Below are 20025 nucleotides of genomic sequence, written 5' to 3'. Positions count from 1 at the left end.
CGCCTAGTGTGTTCATCCTCTTGAGTCATTTCGTTGCTAAGACTAAGACATCCCCGTAGATAATAATTTATGATTATAAATTCTGCTAAAAGATGACCTCATATTTTTCTTTCAGCATTGATATGCTACTCGATCAAAAGCTCTTCATTTTGAAATCATTATTAGTAGAGAGTATATTAATAAATAAATATGTCATGGGCCTGGATGAACACATGACCCACCATATGAAGGCATTGCCTATGGATGAGACTAGAAAAATAATAAAAGGGGTTTCTCAGTACTCCCCCCCCCCTAAAGTTTACTGGGTGGGTCTTCCTCTCTTCCTACTCCTCGAGGAGGCCCAAAAATGATGATTACGGTGATGAAAACCTTAGATATACATATATAATCTAAAAAATCGTTAAATGCCGGGCGAGCTTCCTGTGCAAGCATGGAAGAACGAGTAGCTACAAGTTATTTGTACTCCTGCTAAGAAGGGAAGAAGGAAACTGGAAGGAAGGTAGAGCTAGAAGAGAGAAAAAGAGGCGGGGGATTCATTGGCAATTGGGTTGAGTGTGAGCGAGTGGAAGAGGGTCTGCGTCTTCGTCTTCCCCCCCCCTTCCTCTCTCTCTTTCTACTTGTTACTCCTCTATCATAAAATAATAAAAATAAGAAGAAGAATACAAAAAATTGGAAACATACCGAGGTTAGTTGAGGAAAAAGTGATCGGTTTCCTGGGTGAAAAGTGAAGAGTGAAGACTCAAAAGAAAAGAAAAAGGAAAAGAACATAAGTTCTTCTATTTATTTCTACTAAATTGAAAAGAGGCGGATGGCGGTTACAAGTTGCTGAATTATAATTTGAATTGTTGTACTATTTGTTATTTGGTGCTATACAGTGATCGTGCTGTAGAATGAAGGTAAGGATATAAATGGAGATTTGTTGGGAGTTTTGATGTATGTGATGTGTTTCCAGAGTGTGAGGTAATCGTATTGGCCTGATGGATAGCTATCGGCAGTATGGGGCTCTCGCCTCGCAGAATTTTTCCTCTTCCGAAGATCCTCAAAACTTTGAGAGAGAAAGAATCCGTGCACTTCAAGAGGAGCGGCTCCATATCCAAAAGAAGACCTTCACGAAATGGGTCAACTCATTCCTCCAAAAAGCCAGGCTTGAGGTATGGCCTTGATATCCATAAAGAGGCTCTCACGTCTTGTTTCCCTTTCAGATCGAGGATCTCTTTACGGATCTCTCGGATGGAAGGAATTTACTCAAGTTACTGGAAATCATATCCGGGGAGAAGTTGGGGAAGCCGAACCATGGGAAAATGCGTGTGCATAAAATTGAAAATGTGAATCGCTGTCTTGCATTTCTGCATACCAAAGTGCGGCTGGAGTCCATTGGTGCTGAAGACATCGTGGATGGGAATCCTCGCCTTATATTGGGCCTCATTTGGACTATTATTTTGAGGTTTCAAATCCAAGAAATCGAAATCAATGTGGATGACCAAGAGGAGAACGGAGAGAAGAAGTCTGCCAAGGACGCACTCCTGCTCTGGTGCCAACGGAGGACACAGGACTATCACAACGTTAATATTCGAGTAGGATTCATTTACATTCAACATCCACAGAATGAAGCTCATGATTTATATTATTTTCTATTCTAGGACTTTACTAGTTCATGGCGAGATGGCCTCGGATTTAATGCTCTAATTCATAGTCAAAGGCCGGAATTAGTGGATTATAATCGACTTGATCCTGCAGATCATATTGGAAACTTAGAACTTGCGTTTGAAGTAGCTGAACGAAACTTTGGCATTTCAAAGCTTCTTGATCCGGAAGATGTCGATATTGCGAAACCAGATGAAAAATCTGTACTTACCTACGTTGCAAGCTTCTATCATACCTTTTCGCGACTAAAAGAGGGTCATAGAGGCGGTAAAAGAATTGGCAATATTGTGTCTAAAATCCGAGATGTAGAGAATCAACAAGAACAATTTGAAACCCTTTCATCCTCACTCCTTGCTTGGATCCTCATTAAAACCCAAGAAATGAAAAATAGAACTTTTGAAAATTCTCTGAAAGGCATAAGAGGAGATCTAAAGAAATTCAAGAGTTATTTGACGGTGGAAAAACCTCCAAAGTGTAAAGAAAAAGTAGATATTGAGGCTACTTACTTTGAAATTCAAACGAAATTGAAACAGCTGAATCAAAATCCATATGCCAGCCTAAGATTGGCTGAGCAAGAACTTGCTTGGAATAATTTAGAGCGAGAAGAGCACTTAAAAGAGGTTGCAATAAAAAAAGAAATTATTCGCCAAGAGAAACTTAAACAACTTGAATCCAAGTTTGAAAGGAAAAGTAAGCTTCGAGATGGGTACTTGGAAGAAATGATACAAGTTCTTATTGATCCAAGATATGGATCCAATCTTCAACAAGTGGAGGCATCACTTAAAAAGCATGAAGCTATATCTGCCGACATCATGTCCCGAGAGGACAGATTTCATAATCTCAAGGACATGTCCCAAGAATTGAATAGAGAAAATTATTGCCATAAAGATAGAGTCTCAGAGCGCGCACAGTTTATCATGGACAAATGGAAAACTCTCACGGATCTTCTCGAGAAGCATCGTATAAAATTAGTTCGTTATAATGCAATTGTGGCGTATATTCGTGAAGTGAACACTATGCATACAGCCATAAAAAAACTAAAGGCATCCTTCCAACTAATAGAATTGGAACAATCTGATGTGTATGTCCCAGAAGTGATACAGAAGCTACATCTCCTGGAATCGGAATTAAATGTGCTCTCTGACTCTGTTAAAAAGATTAGAAGTACATCCAAACAATATCTTGGAGATGACAATGAGCTCTCGAAAACGCTTGCCAAGAGTTTAGATCCTCTTATTCTGGACTACGATGCATTACTTGAAGAGTCTAAAAATAAGCGCAAAGAACTTGAGGATTACCAAGTATTATATCAAATGAATAACGACTTGGAAGAGGTTAGACAATGGCTGAATGATAAAATTGCTCTTAATTCTTCACCCGTGATTGCCAAAGATTTGAGAGCTCTCCAACTTCTTCAAGAAAAAAATAAAATGTTTCAAAATGAGCTAAGCAGATGGTTTATCAAGTATGAATCAAGTGTTGCCGTCACTGAAGATTTATCTTCAAACAAGTTTAAAAATTTTGACGCTGATAAAAAGATCCATGCATTGAATTTGAGGTGGGAAGAACTTAGAAGTCTTGTTGCAATGAGAGATGCTAAACTAGCCAATCTATTCGAGATTTTGACATTTTTGTCGGATTGTAATGATATTGATTCGTGGCTTAAGGAAATGATGTCCCTAGTTTCATCCTCTGACTATGGCTCTGATGAATTTACTTCAATGGCACTTTTGAATCGTCACAAGGAAATTGCTCAACAAGTTGAAGGCTTTGAAACAGATACTAAAAAAATCGTATCTACTGGTAGAAAAGTTATAGAAACAGCTCCCAAACGTGTTGACAAAAAACCAGAGAAGATTGTAGTGTATGAAGAAAGATTAGTTCCTCAAGTCAAAACTTTGTATCCCTACGAAGGGCATGGGGTATCTGTGATAAAAGGAGAGATTTTATTTCTTATTAATAAGTCTAATCATGATTGGTGGAATATTCGTAAGGAGAATGGCCATGATGGATTTGTTCCAAGAAACTATGTCTCAGAAGTGGATCCCAAGAAAGTTCAGGTAGAAGTCGTTAAAACTACTGAAAAATCAAATATTGATAATGAAATAAGCCAAGAAGCTCTGAATGAAAGGGTTCTTTTCATTGAAAGAGAGTATACACAGGTCGTAGATCAAACAAACCAACGGAAGGATAATCTAGTGAAAGCTATTAAACAGTTCAATTTCTCTACTAAGTGCGACGATGCCTTAGTTTGGATCAAGGAAAAGCAAAAGGCTATACAAACAAAAGAAACCCCTGATGGAATGAGAGATATTCTTCATAGTATAGCAAGGTTTCAAGATCGTATTTCTGCTATTGTTCATTTGTATGAGGAACTCACTAAAACTCTTCCATCCGAAAAGACATTCTTTAAGCGGAAACTTAATGAAGTTTTAAGTCAGTGGGAAGACTTGAAAAAAAAGCAAGGATGCTAAGCAAAAATCCTTGGAGGGAACTATGCAGGTCGACTCATTCTATAAAAGTGTTGACGAAGCTCTTGAATGGGTTACTGAAAAGTCGGATACACTTTCTACGCTTGAAAAAACAGATATTACAGATCCAAAACAACTCGATATACTTCAAAGACGACATAGGGCCTTTGAAAGAGAATTAATTCCCATACAAGACAAGGTTCAATATATTGTTAACAATAGTGCTGACCAAGTTAAAAAAAGAATTTCCTCAAGAGTCCAAAAATATCAGTAAAAAGGTGAATTATTTATCAATTAGTTTCGCAGATTTGAGCCAACGAGCTACCAAAAGAGGGGAATTGCTCAATAATAGAGTATCTGCTGATAAATATAGAACTGAAGTAAAAGCATATATGAAATGGGCTAATGATGCTATTCAAGTCTTGGAAACAGATGAAAAAATTAGCGATTCTAAAATGGCTGCTGATTTAATGAGATCACATAAGGAGCTCAAAGACGACATAGACTCTAAAGAGGATGGCTTTAAAGAACTTTTAATTTTGGGTAATGAATTAAATGAGCCGGTTAAAGACCTTGAGAACAAGCATTCTGAAGTTTGTAAGTTATGGGACGACAAGAAAATTCGACTCAAGAGAGCAAAAGAGCTTCAGCAGTTACACAAGGAAGGTGACATTATTGATTCATATATCACTTCCCAATTAAGGCAACAAATTGGGTTAAAACCCATTGATGGAGAAGAAGAGCTTGAGTCTGCAATAAAGAGAGAATCAGAATTTGTCAACTCTATTGACGTGCACAATAATCGTCTTGCTGCCTTTCAAGATATGGCTGATGAATTAAATGATCCAGATATTGTTAAAAAGAATCAAAAATTACAAGATAAGTGGAAGGACTTGGCGTCTTCGAGAGCTGTTGCTAAAAAGGATTTGGAAAACACTAAAGAATACTTGGAATTTAATCTTGCTGTTGAAAATATGAACAAATTTATTGCAGATAAGTCCAAGGTAGCCAGGGATAGATCCTTCCGTGATACTTCAAATCTCAAAGTTAAAATTAAACATCATGAAGTATTTGAGGGTGAATTAAAAGCCAATGTAAGTCAAGTAAAATTACTTAACATGATGGGTCATAAGTTGAGGGATCAAAACCATCCTAGGTCAATAGATATTGATCACTCATTGAAAAAGTTGAATTCTAATTGGGATGCATTACTTGATGAAACAAAGAATAAGAACAAATTCTTAAAGCAAGCTATTGCTTCTGGAGACTATGGAAAAATGGTTGTCGATATACTGAATAGACAAAATGCAATTGCTAAAGAATTAGAAGAATCCTCCAAGGAAGAAGTTGAGGATCGTCGTCATTGTAGACAACTAATGACAAAACATCAAAATTTGGAGAATGATTTTAAAGTCATACTACAAAAAATTGTAATGCTTGAGGAGCATGCTAAGCATCTGGCTGATGGTCACTTTGAATCAGAAAAAATTCTGGCTGCAGTTGATGATTGTAATTCGAAAATGGACTCACTAAGACCAGCCATTGCTCAGCGCAAAAAGGAACTTCAAGATGCACTCAAATATCAAGAATTTAAATTCGAATTTAATTCCGAGTTGCAGTGGATTAATGAGAAGAAAACTTTGGCTTCTAGCAAAGCCTCTGGTAACAGTCTGCAACAAGTAAGGGCATTATGTAAAAGACACAAAAATTTGGAAGAGGAGGTACTTTCACATCTCCCAGCCGTTGAAAAACTTTATGATACTGGTAAAACCTTTGGGGATGATTGTAAGGAAGTCAAAAGTAAATGGAGTGAATTAGAGAGTATAATAAAGGATAAGTCAAGTGGTTTAGATATAGCCCAACGATATCAGAGTTATTTCTTTGAAGTAAATGAGATTGAAAATTGGATTGAACTAAAGAATTCAATTATCAAATCTGAGGATACTGGGAAGGATGAAGATTCTACAGTTAAGTTACTTACGAAACAAAAAGCTATCGAATTAGAAATCGATTCATACACGGGTATCATAAATGAACTTAAAAATGAGGCATCAATGCTTGGGTCAATTAACGATCCACAAGCTAGATTGGTTAAGAACAAAGATGATCTTTTATCCCAAGAAATTAAAGCCCTTCATCGTAGGTCTAAAGCTAGAAGAAATGATTTAATGAACCGTCTCAAATATCATGAATATATGAGAGAATCTAAAGAATTAGAACAGTGGATCAAAGAAAAAATGGTAACTGCTACTTCTCAAGATTTAGGTCAAGATTATGAGCATTTGGAACTCTTAACCGCGAAATATGATAATTTCAAAAGGAATGTTTTGACTGGTAATGAGAAATTTAAGTCGCTTACGGCTCTTGCTAAAAGACTTGGAGATAATGATGATAACGTTCAGGATATTCAAGATCAATTGACAGAGGATTGGGAGACTTTACTGGCTGCTATTGAAGTGAGGGACAAAAAATTAGAAGCAGCTGGTGAAATCCATAGGTACAATCGTGACGCTGCAGAAGCTCTTAATAGAATCCAAGAGAAGTTTTCCGCATTAGGAGATGATTATGGAAAGGATGTTAAATCTGTTCAAGGTATGATCAGAAGTCACGAAGTATTTGAGAATGATTTAGTTGCACTGGAAGCCCAATTACAAGTATTAATTGATGATGCAAGTAATCTTCGTGCAAAGTATCCTGGTCCAAATGCGGAACATATTGACGGACAACAAGCCACAGTCATTAAAAATTGGGAAGCACTCCAAGAAAAAGCTAAGGATCGAAAGTTTATGCTTCAAGTCAACTATGATTATCACAGCTTTTTAAGAATGAGTAAGGACTTGTTAACATGGGCTTCACATCTCGAGACTCTACATCTTACAGAAGAGCGTGTTCATGACGTTGGTGCGGCTCAAGTATTCAAAACAGAGCATGAAAACTTGAAAGCAGAAATAGAATCTAGGGAAGCCTCTTTCCATGAGATAGTACAAGCTGGTGAAGCGATGATTGGTCAGAATCATCCCAATTCAGAGGAAATAGGTAAAACACTTAGTCAAGTTCTTAATGAACGTCAGAATCTTCATATGGGTTGGCAACAAAAGAAAGTTTATTTGGATCAATTATGTGATCTTCAATTTTTCCTAAGGGATGCTAGAAATATCCTTGCATTTTTAACCGCCCATGAGCATTCTCTTACAAAGGATGTATCCAACTTATCAACTCTAGTCGAAACAGAAAATGAAATAAAGCAACATGAAACCTTTAAGAATCTATTGAATAGCTATGATGAAAAAACGAAAAATCTTAAAAGCCATTGCAATAAGCTAACTGGTCAAAATCATTTTGATTCTAAAACAATTAAATCTAAAATGGAGGAAGTTGAAGGGTTTATTGAGAAGATCCATTCCTTGTCAAAAGATAAAATTGACAATTTAGCTCTTCAAAAAATGTATCAAGTGTTCAACCGTGATATCTCAGAGATGGAAGATTGGATTGAAGAAAAGAGAAACAAGTTCACGGATGATTCTAAAAATTATGAGAGTGCTACATTACATCAGAAAATAAAGTTTTTGAAACGCTATCAAGTATTTGAGAATGAAATCACACAAAATAAAAAACTTTTGGAACGAGTGATGGATAATGGAGAATCCTTGATTAAGAAAAAACATGCTCATTCTACTATTATACAAGAAAATCTCTCTAAAATTGACCGTGAGTGGAGGAGTTTGAATCAATTATCAGAAGAAATTCGCAAGGATTTGGAAGATGCCTTAGATATGCATAACTTTAATATGCAAGCCGAAAAAATTGAGGCTTGGATTAGGGACAAAGAGCTCATGATAAATGCATCTGAACTTGGAAAAGACTTTGAACACTGTAAAGAATTGGAAAGGAAGTTAAATGATGCAGACAGTGATATGAAAGTTGATGATGATAAAATGAAAAAGATGAAATCTCTTGCTAAAAGAATTTCATCTTCGAATCTCGTAAATTCTCAAGAAATTAGCAATCGATTCGATAATCTTATTCAGAAGTGGGACTCAGTTCAAAGCTCTCTCATGAAATATAGAACAAAGCTGAATTTTGCACTTGGTGTCCACAAGTTTCACAGGGACTTGGATGACGTGGATGAGATGATCTCTGAGAAAAGAAAACAACTTGATACTGAAGAAAACATAAAGACACTCGAAGATGCTAAACGTAATGCCAAGAAATCGAATACTATTTTAGATTTCTTTAAGAGTCTTGATCCCAGAATTAAGGACCTAGCTTCCAAAGGGAATACATTTAAGAGCGAGGGTAGTCAACTTTCTATTGATGCATATGAAAAACTAAATAAAGTCCAGAATTCGTGGGACTCTTCTGTTAAAGCTTGTGAAAAACATCTCGTTCGTGTTGATAAGCTAATAAGCTTCCACGAATTTATGAATACTATTAAAGATCAGAAGTCTGGCATCGAAGATATCAATAAACAAATGGAACTTGAGCACATTCCCTTGACACAAAACGAAATAGATGACGCTTTTAGACTCCATGAAGAAAAGAAATCTGTTCTCTTAAGTCCAAAAGAGGCTATACTAAACCTTAAGAATAAGTCCCAAGAAATTGAATCAGTTCTACCAGAAGAAAAGGAAATACTTCATTCCCAAATATCATCTCTGCAAACATATTTTGACGAGGCCAATCATGGTTGGGAAAAAACTCGAACAAAGCTTGAGCAATGCCAAGCGCTTAATGCATTCAATACTAAACTCTCTGAGTTAAATTCTTGGATCGACAACAAAGAAGCATTACTTGATTCAAAGGATCTTGGAGATTCCATTGGTGATGTAGAAATATTAACTCGGAAGCATGATAGTTTTGAGAAATCTTTATCTCAGCAAATAAAGGAGGGCTACACAAAATTAAAGTCCGAAGGACAGGGTTTGATTGAGAATAATCATTTTGCAAAGGAAAAAATACAAGATAACTTGGAGGATTTGAAAGAAAGGCTTGACAAGTTGAAAAATAATTCACTGAAAAGAGCTCAAGACTTGGAACATTCCAAGAGATGTCATTTATTACTAAGGAAAATATTTGAAATGAAAAGTTGGAGTAAAGAAAAACTCCAAATAGCCTTGGATGAAACATATCTCGACTTAACGAATATTCTATCAAAAATCCAACGACATTCTGCTTTTGAATCTGAAATTTTAGCGAATGAAGGAAGACTTGATACTTTGAAGTCTGAGGCTGAAGGGCTGACTCATTTGAACATCCCTGTGAGTAAAGAAGTTTCCCAACAAATAAAGGATTTGTCATCAGAATGGTTACATCTCATTGATACGATTAAAATGAAAAAAATTCGTTTGGAGCAAGCAAATACCGCAAATACATATATTAATGTGCTCAAAGAATTGAAACAGTTTGAGTTTGAAACCTCAGAGCTTCTTCAAGCCGAGGACTACGGTAAAGACTTGAATTCTGTTAAAGCTTTACTCAAAAAACAAACGGAAATTGAGACAGACTTGGGTCGCTATCATTCTCAGTTATCTGATATGAAAGAGAAATGTGAAACTCATTTTGAGAACAACCATCACTTCATGCTTCCTGAATTAAAGAAGCAAACAGAGGTTGTAGTAGCAAAGTTTGAAAATCTTCATGATCCTCTCCAACGTCGCAGAGATAACTTGGAAGATTCCCTTATTTTTCACGAATTACAGAGAGACGTTCAAGATGAGCTTCTTTGGTTTGAAGAGAAAATTGAGCTCTCAGCTTCTCGAGATTATGGTAATAGTTTGGTTAGTGTTGAGTCAATGATGAAAAAACATCAGCTCATTGAAACTGATATTCTCAACCACGAAAACATTATTCGCTCTTTAATCGACAAAGGTGAGCAAATGATTCGTTCTCAGCATTGGTCGAGCAAACATATCCAAAAAATTATCGAGGACTTGAAATCCAAAATGGCATCTTTAAAAGACCATTCATCCATTCGTAAACTTAGACTAGAAGATGCTCTGGATTCACAACATTTCTATATTCAGTGTGCTGAAATATCAGGCCTTATCGCTGAAAAAGAATTATTTTTGTCAAAATCAAAAGAAACTGTTGACGAAGACGCAATCCATACGTACCTCAAAAGATTTGCAGCCCTTGAATCAGAGCTGGAAGCTCATGCCTCCCAAGTCAATGTTCTTTCTGAAAAAGCAGAGACACTCATCAAGAGAAAACATTTTGATTCTGTGGTTATTGCAAAGAAAATAAAGGAAATCGAAGAAGGCTTCAAAGCTCTTCAAGACTCTGTAAGAGTTCGTAAGGATGAATTTCTATCGAAGCAAAAAGTTATGGCCTTTATTCGTGAAAGCGAAGAAATTGTTGATTGTATCAATCGTTTACTACCCATAGCTTCATCCGTGGAATATGGAAAAGATTTATTCCACGTGGAAGTTTTGATTCAAAAGTTTGACAGTAACTTCCTGAAACTTCTTGATAGTTATAAAACGAAAGTCAAGGAATTAGATCAATCTGCCGATGCCCTAAAGAAGGAGGGAATCAACGACAAAGAAATAACTTGGCGTATCAATGATGTACATAGTCAATGGGAGGATTTGAATGAACTAGCACTTGCTCGACAAGAGGCTCTTTTTGGTGCCAAAAAAGGTAAAACGATTTAATTACACGGAGTGACGGAGATAAATTTTTTAAAAGTTTAAAGTGGTCCATTCTGGCAACGCATATGTGGTGCGTCAAAATAAAAGCAATCTTGAACTCCAATCAAGAATTTATTTTTGATTGGACGATTTTAAAAAAATCTCGATTTCAAATTTTTCATATTTTAAATAATATTTAAATATACCCTGTTCTATCAATGGCGTACACAGGATTATATTTCAGGGGGATTGGTTTTTTGATTGTTTTTTCTTTTTAATCCAAAAACGAAGTTTATTGAAAAAAAATTCAAATATTAAATTTTTTGAAGAAAAAAAAATTACTATACAATTTGATGTTTTTTTTTTGTTTTTTTTTTCAAAAATCCACAGCTATTCTCAAAAAATTTCCAAAATATACAGTTGTGCACAAAAAAAAAAGAATTTTTTTGAAAAAGGATTCTAGAATTTTTTTTCACACAAAAAATTCAAATACTATATTTTTAAGGAAAAATTTCAAAAATACATATTCACAGAAAGTTAAACTTTTTGGGACAAAAATTAAATTAAATTTCATATATTACATTCTCTAGTGGAAAAACAAAAATTCTTTAATTTGGGAGAGTGATATTTTTATTTCATAACTTAGAAAAGTAATAAATAGTTAAATACCAGTAATAAATAAAAATTGAAATTGCAAATTAAACATAATTTTCCGGATGCCAATTCCGATTAATTGTCTCATCACAACTTCATATATATATATATATACAACACAATATTTCGAGGACATATTTAATTCAACTCTAGGGTTTGTTTTCAAATTTGTGGGATGAGTTAAGATACCCAATAATTTTGCTATAGTTTGAAATCTTACTTTATTTAAGAGACTTAAATTTCCACGATATGGCCTTTCAAATAAGATTTTTCATTCTTTTATTGTGGCAATCAATTTTGGCTACTTAAAGTGCAATTTTGTGGCGCTTCCAAAGGATTAAAAAAAATAATTTGAAGATAGAAATGAATGACAATCCACACTCAATTTTAAGAAAAATCATTAGTTTTTTAAATGTTCCTTTAATTGGTGAGATGGGGTTGACCTGATTAAGTATAGGTAAACTTTACAGTATTACAATTAATCCATCTGACCCTGGAATCTTCTTTGAAGTCCATATACATTAATTATATTTCCTTTACTATGAATAACCGGGTATCAAACCTACGCACATTGAGTCCAAGAGAATAACTTCTCGTGAGTGCTTTGTCCATTGAGCTACGTCGTTCCATTAATAATTCGTCAATCCACTCTATTTTAAGAAAACTTATTTCAGCTTGTGTTTTTTTTGTTGACGGGCACATATATGTAATATATATGTAGTTTTAATAAAAGTAGTAAATTAAGGCTACATAAAATATTATGGGGTCATACCCCCTGTTCCAACTATCCCCATAATGTTTTACAGCTTGGGTGTATTTTTAATATTGAATGTATTCTTTTTTTTAGTACATGCTTTCGATAAAACTGTGGATGAAACCTTGGAGTGGATAAATGAAAAAGAGGCTATATTATCTGTAGATGATACATGTCAGGATATTGAAACGGCTCACGCTTTATTACAAAGACAAGAGGGACTGCATCGGGATTTAGTTGCCATTAAAGATCAGGTATTTGCATGCCATGTTTCTAGTTCATTATTTATTAAAATAATTATATGAATGTTATAAATAGGTCAAGGATATTGGGAATGATGCTGAAAAGCTTTGTGTATCCTACCCAGATGCAGCAGCTCACATCAACGTTAAACGAGATGAGTTAGACGAAGGAATGCTCGGTTTAGAAAGAAAAGCAAAAGACAGGGATGAACAGCTTAAACAAAATGAAAAATTACTTGAATATTACAGTGATTACCGAGAATTGATGTCTTGGACCACTGAAATAATGTCTAAAGTTACTGGGCCCGAACTAGGGAAAAATTTGCAAGATGCGGAATTTCTAACAATTCAGCATAATCAGTATTTATCTGAGATACAGAGTCGGAACGAAGAATTTGACAACTTTGAAAAGACTGGTTTAGCTTTGATTGACAATCATCATTTTATGTCTGATGATATCCAAGAACGCATTTCCGTTCTTTGTTCCCGTAAGAAAACATTGGACCAATGTTGGTCTCTTAGAAGTCGGATCTACTCCCAGCATTTGGATTATTTTAAATGGCTGAAACAAATTCATGATCTAGAAAGCTGGCTTGGTGCTAGAGAAGTAGAAGTCAGTGATGGATCATATGGAAATTCCATTCAAGACGTCGAATTCTTACTCGCAAAGCAAAATGAAATAGAAAAGTCATTAGCTAGTAAAGATGAGCGTATCTCTGATATTGAGAGATTAACTCTGATTGAAACGGAATTTGCCGAGCTCAAGGAAAAAGAAGAAGCTGCACGTAGAGAAGATGAAAATCGTCGGGAAGCAGAAAGAATTCAAGCCATCAAAAAGAAAGAAATGGCTAGGATATCCAGAGAGCGTAAACGTGAAGATGAACGGCGAAGGACTCAAGAGATCGTTTTTACATTTAATCCTAATAGTTCTACCTCTAATGGGTGCGTTTTTATTTATACATGAATTTATTCATTTTTCTTATCATACTTATCATATATTATTCAATGGGCTTTTGAAAGTAGAGGGGAGGGAACGTAAAAAGTGTAGAGTACTCTTTCAATATCGTTATTATATATATTCACTGTCTAACATTTGCTTAATTATTAATTTAGAACTGGAAACGAATCTACAGTTAAATCAAGTGAACAAGCATCTACTGCATCTTCTGAAACTTCCTCTATCACTAAGAGTAGAAGCGCACTTCCTAGTTTCAATACCCGTCGAAGTTTCCGACAAAGTGTTCGGAAGAAGGAACCTATTGAAAGTAGCAATGTCAACAATGAATCAGTTCATTCATCTCCTGCGTCATACGAAGGTTATATTGAACGAAAACAAGTGGTCCAAAGCGGAGGACGCCGTGCAACTGTTCGATCCTGGAAGAACTTTTATGTAGTGTTAATAGAGAATTGTCTATTGTTTTACAGGGATAATCTAGATTTTGTTGAATCTAAACCACCTGCCAGCCCTCCAATACTCCTTCGACGAGCCACCGTTTCACAAGCTACTGATTATGTCAAAAGGAAACATGTAATCCGTCTAACACTCTCTGATGCATCAGAGTATCTATTTGCAGTAGATTCCGAGGAAGATATAAAAGTTTGGTTGGATAAAATGTTAGCTGCTAATAGTAATAGTGAAGGAGGAGATAAGTCCCCAAAGTCCCTTCCACCTCCACCTGCTGAACCTCCGTCATCTTCAACGGATGACGAACCAGTCTATGCAAACGCTGCAGTAGTTGTGCAAGAGGAATCGTCATTTGATGATGAAGCTGACACCCATAGTCATAAAGAAAAGAAAAATCGTTTTGGAAGGTTCTTTGGTAGATCTTCAAAAGCTGTATAAGCCTCCAAGTCATGTCGCTGCCGCTACTTCTTCTTCTTCATATGTATCCTAACGCCTTTAATGAATCAAACTTTTTCCTAAAAATCTTCACACTATTTTTGTCTAGTTTATGTTCAGATTCTTTTTTTTTTCTAGTTCGTATGTATAACAATACCTATTTTTATACTATGTGATAGAATTAACATTATTGTAACCCCGTAGTGTGAAAAGAAACTGTATTTATCCCTATGAAATTTCTTCGTGTTTTCTATATATCTATCAATATGGAATATATATTTTTTTATTTAAGAAATTTGGGAATGACGTGTATTTGGTTTAATTTAAGAATGGCCCTTGAAACTATCTTATTGTCTTGCAACATCGAAAAAGTTGGAGCCATAAAATTCACACCACAATTGTATGAAGTAATGAAGATTATTGTTAAAAAATCCATATTTTTGCTAACCTTTCTTCTTGGGAAAAAAATATGTTTTTGAGGATCATTATTTGTGCAATAATGCAGAAGTGGGAAACTTAGAAGGTTTATTATACGATTCAGCTAGGATATGGTTGAAGATTTGACCCCCCCGGTGTCACTACCAAAAGAGCGAAAAAAATATATAGGGTAGAAAAAACACATTGGGGATTGCTTAATAAGTCTCTTCTAGAGTCAAAATGTCTGTAGATTATGATTTTTTTAAAGCTTCAATCCTGTATTTTGTGTTGTTTAGTCAAGAAATTTGAATTTGTGACAACTTTCCCCGAAAAATGACGGTATTTGCGTGACAAAAATTTTAAATTCCAATTTTGTAGACATATAGAATCTACAATGTACATTAAACAAACTATTATTTATGTTCAAATGATAGATGGTGGACAGGACTTAAAAATAAAACTATTTGTTTCGTTGTTTCTTCCATAACTTTTGTTCAATGGGCGTTTACTAAATATCTCTCGAGTGACAAAGCAGAATTGAAAATTCACACTTTTAGATAAATTCCTGGTTTGTAGTAGCCATATCTACTGATAAAAAAGGACTACAGGCTTGATTTACATATCATTTTATTAGAAATGTTGACTATATCAAGGTCCTATTTGTTACAAAACAACTACACACTCTCAAAACCACAAGTATTTGACTAATTGATTCATTTCTAGAACTTGAAAAGGCTGAAGAGATATTTTTGTTTCTTAGACATACCCTTACAAAAATGAGTATATCTAAAAAGCCATTGCATATTTTGTATTTCTGACTTCAAGTTTGAAGTCTATATAAAACTTTGGTTTAGAAAACATGTATTACTAATAAGAATGAGATACTTGATATTTTACCAATTTTGGGAGTGAAACCAGGGTCGAATCTCAAACTATGTCTTAGTTATAATTCAAAAATACTTAATTGTAATGCTTGGGAGTATTTAAATAAATGTTTTCACATTGGAATTTTTTGACAAAAAATCCAAAAATTAAAATTTTGTAAAAAAAAATTTCAAAATTAAATTTAAAATGTTTAATTTGTTGAAAAAAGAAATCAAAAATAAGATTTTTCGGAAAAAATTACAAAAATCCAGACATGTTTACGAAAAATTACAAAAATCCATGGTTATTATGAAATTACATCATGATAGTCATGATACTTTTAGGAGCTATATTTCTCTACTTTAAAAAGAAAGTTGTGCCAATGTATACTATTATAATTATTACTAAAAGGAAATAAAAACTAGATTTTTATTCTTATAGAAAAAGTTATTAAAATTTCATTAGATTTAGCTAAAGTTACCTCTCTATATTAACTGAATAAATAAATTGTAAGTATTTCTTTTTTTTACCTATAATAATAAATCAAAGTTTATATGTAAATATATTAATTAAAGCCATAGTTCATAATGATGCTCTAAAAAATTATAGAAGTTATTTTAAAATAAAAATAAATAACCTTAATCCCCTATGAAGCTCTATATTTTTTGATCGAGGTTACGTGAATCCTGAACATAATTCATATACATAGGTTTTTTCTTTTTATTTCAACCATCTTGTCTCTTCCTTCCTTTTTAGTCACTATATTTATTAATAATAACTAATTACGAATATATAACCAATAACTTATTAGTTATATGTAGTAAATAATTGCCCCAGGTATCAAAAAAAAGATATTTGGAATAGAAGATTTTAACAAGATGAACAACAATCAACGGATGAAATGGATCACAATCTATCGATTGCTAATACATGCATAAGTTTTCTGAACATAATATATGTAATCACTAATCGTAACTGAGTAACAAGAATAATAAAACAACCTCTCATTGTACCATTACTTTTTACTCTGATGACATTGAGGATTCACAAGACTAAGTAATGAGCTAGCATGACTGGTGGCTTTTATTTACATAAAATTATAATAATTTTTGTAGCCGGAGTCGGTACAAATTTTCCGACTCAATTTCGGACTACGACTCAGCCCAAAAAGGCACCGACCCCGCAGCCCTGCTATATAATACTAAGATATATATTATACAAAAAAAAATGTGACGTCATTTCTTTGACCTTCACTGTCAGCTGGAATATATTTCTCACTCTTTTGCGCACCTAGTTGCCTCTATGTATTTCTTTCTATATCATTAATTATTTTCTTATTTCTTGTTTTCTCCAATCCTAGATATGAGTGAAGAAAATTAAAATATAGCTAGGACCGTAGGACTGAAAAACAGATGGATCACGTGATCGATTCAATCTGTCGGTCCAAAAAATGAATCAGTATTAAAAGCCTAGTCACGTTACTTGGTCCAAGGACCCCCTGTAAGCAGGACAGGACACTGCGCTCACGCCTTTCCAATATGGGTCTTTATTAATTCTATATGGAATGTCTCTCTTTAACCCTATAGGCTATAACGTCTGGCGTTCCTTTTCATACTGACAAAGAACTAATGATTAATGAAGAAAGGACTCATGAAGAGGTCAGTACATTGGTTGATGGTGTTGGAGTAAGAGCTGTAAAGTGGCTAGACAACAAATGTGTCAATCTATTGTCCACCTTTTCTTCTGCTCTACCACTGGAAGAATGTAAAAGATTTGACAAAAAGAAGAGGGAAATCACAATGATACCATGTCCTGCAATAGTGAAAGTGTATAATAAATTTATGGGAGGGGTGGACTTGATGGATTCACTTATTGCTCTGTACAGGATCCACACTAGATCAAAGAAATATTACCATAAATTAATATTTCACTTCATTGATGTATCTTTAGTAAATGCATGGTTGCTCTACAGAAGAGATTCGAAAGCAATTGGACTTATTGAAAAAATGTAATGATGCTGCAAGAGTTCAAAATGTTAGTAGCTCAGAGTGGTATTTTATTAGTATTTTAATCAAAATAAGCATTACAAACATATAAAAATGAAAAGGCACAATCAAAAAGTACAAAGTTGGTCCAAGTCTACAAGTCAGAAGATTTTGATTGAAATTTAGCTTTTTTTCTATTAGCTTCTGAATTCTTAGCTGCATTCACTTTTTTGTTAAAAATCGGATGTCATCATTCAGTTTAGCACTTAAATTTTTACCCATGACATTAAACAAAGCGAATGAAATTCTTTGAAGAAAAGCTGACCAGGAGTGTCCTTCCTCGCACTTCACTCCCACAACGGCGATAATGTCAGAGATTAAACTGTACTGCATCCTGTCAATGAAAGTGGCAACAAATGAAGTTTTAGGATTTGGGGTGCCAAGTAAACTGTTTATCTCTTTAGGAGTAGCTTTGATGTAAGAGAACATGGATTGAGCATAAAGACAGGAGAGGTAGAGATGGTCGGATTGAGTCGATAACCCCCCTCTGCTCATTATGTCGATGAATTCTTTTAGGTCTACATGCTGATTAGTTAGGCTATATAAGGTTATTGAGTCCGGAGGTGTGTCTCATTAACTATTGGCATGATGTACAGCTGAACTTCTTCTTCATCGAAAAACCAATATACCCGGCAACAAAGTAGAGAGCATTACTCTCTCCCTTGGAAACTAGTTCCTGGAGGTTATCTGGCTGCTAGATAGTCAAAATGAGCTCAGCTTTTACCAGGTCTTCATCCAGTAGAGCTTTAATTTCTGAAGTAGTCATACCTGAAAATTTAAAATAGTAAAATATTGTAATGATATTATTATATTGTAAAAATAAGTAATACCTAAATAAAGAACTATTAACAAATATCTTATTTACCTGAGAATTTGAAAAGACTCAGAATACGAATCTTTTTCTCTGCTTCCAGGATCTGTCTCACGTTGATGTAGTAGATACCTTCACTTAGTTGTCTGTACCAGCCCAAACTTCTTTCAATGGGATCAGACTGGAGCATGCCGATGGTACATAGGAGACAATAATCAGCCAGATCTGCTGCACCAAGGCACGCCTGCTTTGTTGCTAGGAAAGTTTATGCTGTGAGGCCAGGTGCTTTACTGTTTTGCCAGTCGATGAGAAAGTCGACAAAATTTCCCAAGAAAGATAGGCAAAGTTTGTTCTTCTCAGAGATTGGTTCGCGAAGCTCATCTCTCTTTTCGTAGCCAACTCCAGGTGTCTTGACGTTTAGGATATTCCACATAGTTCTGACAAACTCTGAAAATTCGGATGTGTCTTTAAACGCCGGTCGGTTGTCTTCTTTGGAGTAGTACTTAAGTATTCCAATTGATGATTTGTGAGACACATCATCAGTCAATTTCACATTGATCTTCCCCAGGTTTGTAGGGTTCAATGCAATCCGTACAGAACACATCAAAAATGAGCAGCTGTCTTACCTCTTCTTTAGAGCCTTGCCAAGGGTCTGACTTCTTTTTTGACTCACAGATGAAATCAGAGTCGTTTAAATGCAGGGAGCACAGCTTTGTACGTTTGAATGGTGCATAATCTGTCTTCTTCAGATCTGTTTCTCTTGGAATGGCTCTCAGCCAGGCGGTATGAAATCCGGGGTTTCTCTCTTTGTTTAGCCTCAGGTGGATCGTCACACCAGACTGTTGTGGCTCTTGTTATAGCCCGTTCTACACCCTGGAGCACAACACTTAGGGGGCATGATTGGAATTACAAAACACAAAAAAGATGTTGCCCACAAAGTAACTAGTAGTTATTAGTTATTACTTATTATCTTACCAAACACGTTGCATTGTTGTTGTTTTTTTCAATAGACCCATGTTGCACGCGTATTCGAATTCATGTTAGCGCGTGCCCGGTCCTTCTTACAGGAGTCCTTGCTTGGTCCTACATCAGTTTGTGGACTAAAGACGTAGACTAAAGCTTTTGAAACTATAGAAACAGCCTACGGAGACATAGGAATGCCTTTTTTGGAAATAGCAACGAAATGAATTATCATAATTGATATATATTATTTCAAAAAAAGTGTGTGACGTCATATGTTTTCTTTTTCTAATTTTTATCGGTCCAGACCACGGTCCATTGACTCACTCAGTTTAGACGACCTATGGATAGTCGGTACCGTTCACTCAGTCCAGGCCGACCTAACAATACTGATAAGGCAATCAGTCCTAGTGATGTAAATCCTGTAATTTATTTAGTTGGTACGTTTTTTTTGTGGAATTTGTAATCTGAAGAATGAATTTTCTTTTCCTTAGCCGTTATCATTATTATTTAATTCCTGAGTAGTGAACTTCCTATCCTAAATAGTTTCAAATAAATTTAAAACCTAATTGAACATTTTTGAGTGCTTCTAAAGGACGGAGTGTAACATGAGGGTTTGTTGTTATAATTTTAATGTAAGTTCTTGGTGGACTCAGAGTAGAAATGGGGATCGACATCGGAGTAATTCTAGCAA

The 20025-nt window shown here is 34.9% G+C and overlaps 1 protein-coding gene and 1 long non-coding RNA gene across 2 annotated transcripts; one reads left to right on the top strand and one right to left on the bottom strand.

Annotated features, from left to right (window-relative positions):
• The first annotated feature begins 467 nt into the window (after nucleotides 1-467).
• On the top strand, nucleotides 468-14529 carry kst (spectrin beta chain, non-erythrocytic 5 kst). Its single transcript, XM_071891679.1, is given in 9 exon segments — nucleotides 468-896; nucleotides 953-1151; nucleotides 1203-1574; nucleotides 1641-4109; nucleotides 4111-4389; nucleotides 4391-10754; nucleotides 12246-12406; nucleotides 12471-13336; nucleotides 13508-14529. Coding segments are annotated over 8 exon segments (11415 nt in total). The 5' UTR covers nucleotides 468-896; nucleotides 953-977; the 3' UTR covers nucleotides 14238-14529.
• A 3012-nt stretch (nucleotides 14530-17541) lies between these two features.
• LOC139906562 (uncharacterized) lies at nucleotides 17542-19361 on the bottom strand. Its single transcript, XR_011782182.1, has 2 exons — nucleotides 18426-19361; nucleotides 17542-18328 (listed from the first exon to the last, which is right to left on the bottom strand). It is a non-coding gene; the product is annotated as an uncharacterized lncRNA (long non-coding RNA).
• Between the last annotated feature and the right edge of the window lie 664 nt (nucleotides 19362-20025).

Source organism: Lepeophtheirus salmonis, chromosome 11, assembly GCF_016086655.4.
Source record: "Lepeophtheirus salmonis chromosome 11, UVic_Lsal_1.4, whole genome shotgun sequence".
Taxonomy (NCBI): Eukaryota; Metazoa; Arthropoda; class Copepoda; order Siphonostomatoida; family Caligidae; genus Lepeophtheirus; species Lepeophtheirus salmonis.
Note: the sequence above shows the minus strand (reverse complement) of the source record. Positions and strands in the feature narration are given on the sequence as shown.